Source organism: Acyrthosiphon pisum, chromosome A1, assembly GCF_005508785.2.
Source record: "Acyrthosiphon pisum isolate AL4f chromosome A1, pea_aphid_22Mar2018_4r6ur, whole genome shotgun sequence".
Taxonomy (NCBI): domain Eukaryota; kingdom Metazoa; phylum Arthropoda; class Insecta; order Hemiptera; family Aphididae; genus Acyrthosiphon; species Acyrthosiphon pisum.
The window spans coordinates 152,557,797-152,569,670 of record NC_042494.1 but is presented as its reverse complement, the minus strand read 5'-3'; the positions used below and the strand labels follow the sequence as shown (position 1 = coordinate 152,569,670).

The 11,874-nt window shown below is 27.9% G+C and overlaps 1 protein-coding gene across 1 annotated transcript; it reads right to left on the bottom strand.

The window, feature by feature from the left end:
- Nucleotides 1-5,506: 5,506 nt before the first annotated feature.
- LOC100571179 (lipopolysaccharide-induced tumor necrosis factor-alpha factor homolog) lies at nt 5,507-7,163 on the bottom strand. The gene is made up of 3 exons (XM_003244220.4): nt 6,917-7,163; nt 5,994-6,141; nt 5,507-5,790 (listed from the first exon to the last, which is right to left on the bottom strand). The coding sequence occupies exons 1-3, from the start codon at nt 6,948-6,950 to the stop codon at nt 5,685-5,687; spliced, it is 288 nt and encodes a 95-aa protein (XP_003244268.1). The 5' UTR covers nt 6,951-7,163; the 3' UTR covers nt 5,507-5,684.
- Nucleotides 7,164-11,874: the final 4,711 nt, after the last annotated feature.

Here is an 11,874-nt window from a genome sequence, read left to right as displayed (position 1 = left end):
TTAATCTTTTACGTTACTTAACAAGGATTAAGGTGTGTTTCCCCAACCAACCCCTTCCTTTTCAAATTTAAAACAAAATATAAAATATATTTTACCAATTTTTTTCTTTAGCTTTCGTTTGAAACGTTTTATGAAAATACACATTTCATCTATATACAACTGGTTAAGGTTTAAAAATCAATTGGTAGTATTTTTATGGTATTAATGTATTATAGTATTATTATTAAATTTTATTATTTAAAAACATTGTGCTTCAATAAAATAGTTGTTACATCATTCCACTGGAAAAATAAAAACAAAATTAAGAAAAATGTTGATCATCGGACAAGAACTGCCAATAGAAATATAAAATATGATACAGTAAAAATATTTATTCCATGAGCAACGAGATCAACACAATGTTACATAGGTATTGTCACATTCAGTTGCGTAGTCAGGGTGGTTTTGGGTGTTTAACCACCCCTACACCCACCACAATTGACATTTTTACTCCTAATAAATGCACAATGAAACCTCTAAATACCGGACACTCTCGATCACCGAAATTGGGCCGTTATTTGGAAGTGTCCGCTATTGAGAGGTGTCCGTTAAAGGGAGGTTTCACTGTATAGTTATTTTTAAGACAATACAATATAGACAAATACAATTAAGGTATACAAATAAGATAGAATAAAATATCAATTATACTATTCTAAGAAGTTTAAATGGATAGTAAAGCTTAAAATATAATCATAGGTACATACAGTAAGTATAATGAAAATTTCAATGACAAATAATAAGATACGTTATGGCAAAAAGTTTCAAATCTATGAATAATATGTTTTAAATTACATATTTTATTTTATTTGGTTAAAATATCAAGTACCGTAAAATCTCTAAACGGACAACTCTCAATAGCGAATAGGTACCTCCAAATAGCGGAAATAGACGAAATTTTGGTGACTGACAGTTTCATGTATTTAGAGGTTTCACTGTTCTTATCTATATACTGTTTTTCATTATTGCATTACAACAAAATAATAAAATCAATTTTGTATAAAACTTTTAGTTTTTCTATTTTTTTTTTATGTTTTTCATAAAATATATTGAAGTTGAAGATAAAAGCATTTTTTTTTTTTTATATAAAAAAGTCTTTGGAAAGAAACAAAAATTATAAAACCCATTGTAAAGTCAATACATTAAACTATCTCCGCTCAGAATCTAAAATTAAGACAATGACTAGATCCATGTGTATATTGTAAGTTGAATGTAGGTTCTTTTATTAGTTGTCTGTTAAAAGTAATTTACAAATTACAATTTTAATTTATTCAGTTAAGTTAAAATAAAAGATTAATGTATTTGATACCTACATTTTAAAATTGTTATATTGTTTATCTTGTGAATGTAAGACGAAGACAGTGTTCAAACATATAATAAATACCTAAACCAAACATATTAATTTCGAATATATAATATTTTATTAAGTCTAGTGAATTTTTAATTTGGGGTAAATATTCGCTAGTGAAAATATCGCTGGTGAAATTTCACCGGGGTAAAATATATCTAGCGAAATTTTACTTGAGGTAAATAATCGCTAGTGAAATTTTACTTTTAGAGAGGCAAAATATACCTAACGAAAATTTACTGGGGTAAAATATATCTATAAAGAAATTTTACCGGGTGTAAATAATCGCTATAGTGATATTTTACCTTAGAGGGGTAAAATATCACTGAGGTAAATTTTCGTGGTTACACCGGTATGAAAAATAATGAACCGGGATGTTTGGACCATATTATTTACATAGTTCATTATCCTGGTGCGGACTCAGTGGCGGTTCTAGGGAGAAGGCAAAGGGGGCATTTCCCCCCCACCAATCTCTGTAGTTTCCCTTTGTTTTACACTGTATTTAGCCAAAAAAAAAAAAAAAATTAAAAATTAAGCCTTGGATCCACAACGGCATGAATTCAATTCGTTCTATAAGGTCAATAAATCCTCAGTTCATATGTAACTGTAAAGTCTACGCTGGTTGTTGTTTGTACTTCGCTATTGTTAATTTTTAACTTTTTTTGTAAAGCAGTTGCACATATCGTTCGATTTTTGGGTTATGTATTGTTTGCAGCGCTTCGACAGTTTATCTTTCTATGTAAGGCATATAGATCATATAATTTAGTTTTTCATTTTCCTAACGTCCTAACCTCATTTAAGTGCCTCGACTGTTGATCGCTGATCCAATATCCAACATCAATAATACAATTTTTCTCTCACTTTTTGTACGAGTGATCGGGTGATCCTATATATTCCTTAATGCCTATGTTTATGTTAATAATAATTCAAGTAGAGCGAAAACATTTTTTTTTTAGAGCTGGCAAGCACATGTTTTGTCTTTTAGGACGGTCCTAAGTCTTTATAGTTAATATAGTCACGTGTCACGTAATGTATATTATATTATTCTGTATAAACAAAAAGAACGAATGTAATATGTATAACCTATTTAAATGTGTTATTTAACTTATTTAACAAGCCTGGAGTACTATAATCCCTCTTAGGACGCCAGTTTCAAACCGCTAACCTTGAAATACGACAGTCAAGATAAGGAAAAAGTACCTATTACTAATTAAGTAGGTACATATACAAATAATGAAATACTTACTAATAGTAAATACTGATACATTAGTATATACTGTTTATCAATAACCATTATTTTACTGCACGGTGATTCAAAGTTATCTCTACTTTACAATAGGTAACTAAAATTGTTCAATAAGCAATATAACGATTAATAAAAATAAAAATATTGTTTGTATGCTGCTTATTTGATTACAAAATATCATTAAATGGTGTCATAAACGTAGCACACTACTCGATATTATCCATTTTGAAGAAAATGTATGAATCATAATTAATATGTATATTAAAATTATTAATAAATAACCATTAATTGTATATGGATCACGGATGATTCGTCTCCGCCGTTTCGTCCCCATCAAATAAACCAGTCCACGGACGTTTTTAAATCACTAAATTAAAATCTCTATTTTTTTTAGATTCTGAGCGGATTGAGGAAGCTAGTGGTTTTACAATGGTGTTTATTATTTTTTTTTCATCCTGTATAAACAATTTCTCTTAGTAGGAGTGCTTCGATTTCAACATATATAGTATTTTATCTTTTAGCAAATTGGATCAAAGATGGTACTTTAAACAGGTCATTTTTCGATTTTCTCAATAGTTATTTAATGCCACAAGAAAAACCACCGACAAATTACGAAAACCGCTAAAACAGGATTTTAATTTAATTTAATTTAGCTTTGTTTATCACCATAGTCCATAGAAATGAATAAAAAATTATAATATTAATTTAACTTACAGGCTATAATAAATAATACCAATATAAAATATCCAGACTGACAAACCGTCTCTGATAAGAATCGTTTTTCTTATACAATGATATCATTATATCATTGAATTCAAGTTTAATACAATCCATTATACACTGATCCACTTGTACCTAATGTAACTTACTGTACAGCAGAGCGACATCCACTAACCCACTTTTTAAAATTTCAATTCTTTTTATAAAACTTAATATGTTAGTATAATTTACATTAATGAAGTACCTATATTAAAATTTTTAAATACTATAAAATATATTGTGTACCAACAATAAAACTTTCATTATTCATATTTATTTTTCAAATAATAAATAAGTAAACAAAATAAAAATATAGTACATTTAGCTAGAATACAAATACATTTGCATAATTAATTATTTTTTGATATTTCAGTCACTGTTTATCTTAAATTTAAAATGTTAATACCATATTAAAATTATTAATAATTATTCTTATTCAAAAATATAAAATTTTAGATTAATTATTAAATTAAATTCAGTGCCTAGTGCCCTAGTGCTTACAATAAAATTTTCATCAGTCAAATTTAATATTTAAATAATATAAATAAACTATGGCCATAGGCGCAATTTAGTTTTAACTTGGAGGGGCTTAACATATTTAAATGAAACAGACCCGAAACAGACCCCACACCCCCTATTCAATTACCACAAACATATTTTTCTCACCCACTTTCCTACATGACTATGGCTAAATAAAGTCTTATAACTCCCAGGGCCAAATGTCCTATACTCCTATCTTAATCATTGACAAGTGGGACAAAACGTCCGTATAATATATCTACTGGGAATTGGGAAACTTAAACTCGGAATTACGTAATTTTTAAATTTTATTCGTTTCTATGGTAATAAACAATAAGCATTACGCAAAATCGGTTAGAAAATAAAAATAACCAGCCCGAAAAAAATATTTATGTTAATAATATTAAAAAGAAAATGTTTAGGTACATAGCTTTTTTATAAAATTGTTTTTAGCTATAAATACAATAGGTCATAGGTGTGTCTGCGGGCAAACGTGAGACGGAGTGATAGGTAGTCAATCAAATTATTATATATTTTGCAAGATATTTTATATTAATTTTTTATCACGGCACATCTCAATCACTGCAGCATCATTACCAGAATAATTTATGATTGACTAAAAATCCCTGTGTGAGCCCATCTTTAAAATGTGAATTTTTAATTATAATTTATTTGTGCATCCCTATATATTATGGTACGAAGGTACCTCGACAATTTAAAGTGTCATGGTTTTGGCTATACCTAGTATATCTTAGTACCTAGGTATACGATGTCGAATAGTCCGTCAAGACATCTTTTTATTTTGTTTTACAATAAGATATTCTTAGCTTGCAGTATCTGTTGATGATATAAATACATTTATACATGTTTTTAAATGTTTTTTTGGTTTACTACGTTCGATGACTAAAATAATTTATAATTTTAATTTTAAATAATAATGGAATAGGGACTAAGTGATTAGTGGCTTAATACTAATGGCAGTGACGTATTTATCAAGGTGATCAATTCCCCCCCCCCCCCCACCAAGACAAAAACCTAAATACGCCACTAACTAATTGTCCTTAAATAATTAAATTATGATGATGTCCACGTTTAAGGCTGCGTTGAAGAGGTGGTCTTACGTTGAGATGGTAGTGCATTATAATTATAGAAGTTGTTGAATTGTAAAATTGAAGAAACTTTAGGCCAAGTTTTTAATGTGATCTAGAAGGAATTTTGAGGTCTCTGTGTATGTTTAGGTTTCTTACAAACTATGGAGCATTTGTAATTGTTCTTAAGGTTTTGTTTTGGAATATTTGTAGTTTTTTTAGTAAGTGGGTAATATTATAGTATTATGTATAATACGCAGTGGGCGCAGATACGGTTCAGATACTTGCTTATATTTATTGTGTAGTTGAGTAATTAATTATGGTTACTAAATGGCAGCATTCATAAACATCAAACTTAATCTATGTTCCCTTTAGAATAATGAATATATATTTCAAGTTTTATGAATACCTATTGGTTCAGTAGTTTCGGAGGAGATGGCAATAACAATTTGCGTTGAACTGAGGGATAGAAGGGATACGCTTCGCTCCACCCAATCATAAACTGATAACTACTTTCTGTATTTTTTTATTTTATTAAAACGTTAAAATGAATATATATTTATTTTTAACTGCTTCTATAACCTGTGCGGTTTCCCTGTAGCGCCTGGACAAGTCTAGCAGCGAAAACGTACCTTTAACCTTTACACTAGAAGTATTACTATTTATTATTAGGTATATCGTATATAGTTTATGGTCTGTACTGTCCCAAATACGAGTTACAGTTTGGGCACTTGTGGTTGACAACATTGCACGAGTCCAAGCAGCAAGGAATTAGACAGCATCCAAAACAACATCTAAAAATATATATAATTTTACATAGGTAATAGGTACCTATACAATTAATCAATATCCGCTCGTTAAATAAAAATTTTTAAATTCTGTAGAATTAGTTAACAAACGCAATAAATCATAATAATTTTATCAACTTATAATAATTGTAACAATAATTATTGTCAATTGGTTTCATAAAAAATTTAAATTTCGGTTCAATGCTCACCCATAAATGCACATTAGTATACAAGCCCACCAAGCAGAAGATTTTGCTTTTCTAGAAGTACTGGTAAATATTGTCTGACCACATGAAGTGCATATAATTTGGGTACTACTTGGGCCTAGCGGTGCTGCAAGTGCAGGTGATTGAACCCCTATATATACAATCACAAAGAAAACAAAATTAAATCCAACTTTATAATATTGTTATATAATAATATTTCATGTGATCTAAACATGATTATGGTTGACTAGTTTTAGCAATAATTATTATAATTTGGTTTCAAGTCGGTTACTATATCTATTATGGAAATAATTAATAAAAAATCGTATTTAGTGTGGTCTATTATGACTCTATGAGTTATGACTTATGACCATAATACCATATTAATATATTATTATCACCATGTTCATTGTTTATATATTTGATACGATGTACTCACATTTCTCCATATTCCCTATTTTTAGATGATATTATAAAAAACCAATTATATAAGTAAGGCATTTGCGTCATTTCTAATGAAAGTATGAAACAGACATAGGTATTAAACCTACATACCCTGCAGGTTGTGGCCAAGGAAGGGGCTTGGGAACTTGGAAAAAAACTATGATATAAGAACAAACATATTTAACAACATTTAAAGTCCGGTCAAAATATAGGTAGGTAGCTTCCCATCCAGTAAAACCTGAAATACACCGCAGAAGGGATTAACATATTGTTATTTGAACTTAACAAAAAAAAACTAATAGGCACCTCATACAGGCATGTATAAATACAGGTATATATGTAATATGTATACATTTAAACAGTGATCTTGCATTAAACATTTAATTTTTATAAATTAATAATGTAAAATAAGATACGCGAAAAAAATAAATCATTATAATATACGAAAAGCCAGTTATAAGAGAAGCATGCTTTTTACTTACATTGGATATTTTGTGGAGGAGCTGATGGTATCATTTTGTCTTATTTTGGTGTTAAAATCAAATTAGTTTCAAGCAAATAAATAGGTATAGGTATACCTAACAACAATATTATATTTAAACATAAAAACTAAATGTTATGATTTCTTTTAAAAAAAAATGAACAGTCTAAATACTTGAACGTGTGTGATTGATGAATAACTAAGACAACATCATATGCGAATAACGGATCGGATTTGAGTGCGTTCGTCGTAATATGGTAATTACATTTTAGTATTTAGTACATACAGTTTGATAAGTGTCAAGTTATGACACATGCGCAGGAACTTATTATCTACTAACCACTTTTAGATTCTTAGTGGAAAATGAATATATTGATTATGCAATGGTGAGGTTTCCGGTTATGGCAAATTGGATCTAGTTTGTACTTTGGTGGGTCAAATATACTCTTTAATCGGAACAAAAAAAAAACTAAGAACATTGTTAAAATTGAAATATTATTATTTTATTTATCAAACATATTTTTTTATTTTGGTAACCTTGTTTAGGTTTCATAGGTACCAAAAAAGTAGTCCTTCTCCAATCAGAATTATTTTTATCTTATATACAATGATTTATTATTGAATTCAAATTTAACACATATCCACTACAGGCACCAACTTGATAACGACGTAACACTAATAAAATTCAAGTATTTTAAAACGTTGCTCTAAGGAAGTTCGCAAATGCACCTCCCTGCGTCTCAATTTTTTCTTACATTCAGATCTTAAACTAAAAACAATAAGTGATACAAACGTTTCTATAAAAGATTCCACAACCACCTAAGTACTCAAATGAATTCCCTTATTAAAAATTAGGACTCCGCTATGGCGCTATTATACCTGGTCACCCCCCTGGACGCTTAAAAAGCAACTGATGTCGAGATTTTTTATAAAAAATAAGAACAAAAAAAATTGTTGGCAAATGGAAGTCATTCTGCAGTACAGTAGGTTAAAGGTGGGTCACTGTTTAATGGAAGGTATTAAATTTGAATTCAATGATATAATATCATTGTATACGAAAAACAATTTTGGGCGGTGGAGGTTTGTCAGTGTAAATATTTTATATTATATTTAATATTGTTATTACTTATTATTTATTACTAATACTGTAGCCTGAGAAATTGAATTAATATAATTATAAAATTACAACAAAATAACTAAAATCGTTATTCTTGATTATTTAATATGTAATTTCCTCTAAATTTGAACATAAAATAATTATAAAAGAAAACTGTGTTTTTATATTTTTGATATTTTTCAATTCAAGAATAACCTACTTACGTGGAACCTTGTTGTAAGTTTTCAATCCTTAACTATAAAAGTTGAACATTTTATACATTTTTAACTACAAAATTATTTTTTAATTTTAAATTTGATAATATTGTCAAAAATCGAACTTTAAATGCTTATAAAAAACAATTGTGCATAATAAGTATTTTTAATATTTTTCAACTACTATTTAAGAAATATATCAGGAACCGTGTATTAATTTTTGACGCTTTTTGGCCATACACCATTTTTTTAATTGATTTTTATATATAAAAAAACTAAAAAAATTGAAATTATTTCTCAATTTCATGTCCGTAAAAAGCTCAAGACAAGTCAAAATATTTTCAAAATTTTATCAAGTATAGGAATTTATAAAAGAAACATATGATGTAAATCTCAAGTGTCTAGATTTATTCGTTTCTGAATTACAACAGAATAAGAAAATTGCTACATGAGAAATCGAGTGAATATTCAATGTTGTTCAACAAGCGTTTGAGCTCATTAAAATTTAATTTGACTTTTTTATAGACATTTTTTTTTTATAAAGGTAAAAAATCTTATGAGGAATCTTGTAATACATTTTAAAATCTAAGATTTTTTTTTTTGTCATACCTATTTGTTTTTATTTGTACAATATGTATAAAAAAAAAAATACAATAAGCACAATGGAGGGATATAATTATAGGTTATTGGTCATGGTTGACTTGATGAAGAAGCTAAATCAGTAATAGCACTTCATGACGGGATGGTGAAATCTAAGATTTAAAAAGAAAATTTTTTAGGAATTTCCAACTCAAAATAATTTGCAAATTTTCGTGATTTTTACACCTTTTGTGTCAAAAATCGAACTTTAAATGCATAGAAAAAAAATTGTGTCCATAGATTTTTATATTTTTCAAATGTCATTGTAACAATATATTAAGAGCCTTTTATTAAATGTTTAACCTTTTTTAACAAACAAATAAAATTTTATTGACATTCATAGAAAAAAAAACTAAAGAAATGCTAATATACACATTCAGTAAAAATTGCATCTACGTCCACTTGTTTTAGAGTTACACTATATAAACCAAAATCGATTTAGTCGAATACTAATTTAGCTTAAAAATTTACGTTTTTCCTTAAAGTTTTTTTTGTTTTTCACAGCGATTTTGAAAGCCCTAAATGGGAATATTTACCCTCACCAATGCATCAACTAGATTCACTTTCCCATCGAACAAGATACTGAAGTTGAAAATCGAAGCATTATTTCGACTATACTTATCGTGTACACAGACTCAACAAAAAATTTAAAAAAATACACATCATTGTAAAATCAATACATTCATCGCTCCGCTCAGAATCTAAAAATTGTGCATATGTATATCTATAATATTTTTGAAATTCTATTATAAGAAACTCGTATTAAATTTTCAAGCTTTTCGGCCCAACGAAAAAAGTTGTATTGATGTTTAATATTTTTAGATAAAAAAAAGAAATTCAAATATCAAATGTCTATAAATACCATGTTTAGAATACCATTTATAGATAATGATAAAGTAAACATTTTATGAAATTTTCAAGTATCTACAGTTATTCGTTTTTTAATTACAACAAAATATAAGGAAATCGTCCGATGAGAATTATTTTTTTTTCCAATGGAGATATTAGTCAGAAGTCAAGAAATACTTATAAGTGAAACAAAAATAAAATACAAAAAAAAATAAAACATACTAAATAAATAATAAAAATATGGTAATAAAGGCAACGTATGAATAGTGTTTTTATATTTAATTGCTCCATTATTCTGCTATCTGTATAGCCTATTAATTGTTGTTTGCAGATTGTAAGCTTGTTGTGTCGCATTTGGTTGGGCAATTGTTGCAAATTAGTAGGTGTGCCAATGTCTGGAGTCTGGAGTCTGGAACCCTCCGCATACATAGTTAATAGTTCATGTCTTCCTTTCCATCGTTCTTCCCCATTTTTTCAGGTTCTCTCTCGTCCATCTAACTCCTGTATTCGTAAGCGATTTAGAGTCCTCCAGAGTCTAGACTATCCATTTGTTGTTGTATGCAGTTTTAGATTCTGAGTGGAATGATGAATGTATTAATTTTACAATGATGTGTGTTTTTTTATTTTTTTATTTTTGTGTCTGTCATGACGGTTTGGGGCAGTAAAACTGCTTCGATTTTCTTCAACAGTATCTTGTTTGATGGAAAAGTGAATCTAGTTGGTGCATTCGGGAGGTAAAAATTTAAAATGTCCAATAGTTTTCAAAAGCGCCGTGAAAAACAAAAGAAAAATTAAGGAAAAACGGGAATTTTTACGCAAAAGCTGTTTTCGAGAAAATCGATTTTGGTTCTTGGTGTAACTTTAAAACAAATGACCGTAGGTATATGAAATTTTCACTGGTTGTTTATATTTCCATTTTCTATACATAATACAATTTTAAAAATATTTTGATTTGTTTTGATCTGTTTAGGGACATTTTCAGTTTCCAATTTTATTAGTTTTTTTTTCTATGAATGTCAATAAAACTTTATTTGTTGAGTAAAAATACTTGAAAATTTAATACATGGTGCCTACTATATTGTTACAATGACATTTGAAAAATATTAAAAATCCTTAGTCACAGTTTTTTTTATTAGCATTAAAAGTTCAAAAATTGACAAAATATGTAAAAATCACGAAAATTAGCAAATTATTTTGAGTTGAGAATTCGTAAAAATTTTTCTTTGTAAATCTAAGATTTAGAAAATTTATTACAAAATTCCACATAATATTGTCTACCTTTATCAAAAAAAAAAAATGTCTACAAGAAAGTCAAATTAAATTTTAAGCTCAAATTTGGACGAAATCACATATTAAAAAACCTGAAATAACTATTTTAGTTATTTTGTTGTGATTGTATATTATTGAAACTTCTAAAGTATACTATTATATATCTATGATAGTACCACGATTTGTTGTTGATGTATAACGCGTTATAAGTACCTGATGGATATTGTGATATGATTAATTTGGAATTTATTATAGATACCTATTATTGGTCAATTTTTTTTTAATACTTACCATAGATAAGTATAATATAAGATACCTTATACCTAGACTGACTTACCGTCTCCGCTCAGAATCGTTTTTCTTATACAGTGATATTATATCATTGAATTCAAATTTAATACTATCCATTATACAGTGACCCACTTGTAACCTATTGTACAGTAGAGCGACATACACTTACCCACCTTTTTTTATATATAATATATCAAAATTAAAATCTAATAATTTTAGAGTTAATCGGACTATTCTAACAGATGGCAGAGACTAAAATATAATTTTTTTCGTACTACACACTTTATGTAAAACTTGGAGATAACGTGCCTGGCTTTCCCCCACAAAGTGTATTTAATCCATACACATAAACATAATAGAGTAGTCAATTTCTATTTTTCTTTATATACAGAGTAGGTACAGACTACATTACAATAAAACGTTTTAATTTTATGTCAGTATATTGGTATGGTTATAAATTATAATTAATAATTTTACAGCAAATGCACTGAACTATAATATACAGACAGTGAATTGTGAAATAAAAATCCCTGATTCTAGGAAAAATGATTCTCAGAGTTCAGACGATTATTTGACGTATTGATCATTCGAAATATTTTT

Coding starts and splice junctions, on each gene's coding strand:
- LOC100571179 (XM_003244220.4), bottom strand. CDS start 6,950: ATGATACCATCAGCTCCTCCACAAAATATCCAAT. Junction 6,142..6,916: donor TCCTCCACAAAATATCCAAT/GTAAGTAAAAAG, acceptor TTGTATATATAG/GGGTTCAATCACCTGCACTT. Junction 5,791..5,993: donor ATACTAATGTGCATTTATGG/GTGAGCATTGAA, acceptor ATATATTTTTAG/ATGTTGTTTTGGATGCTGTC.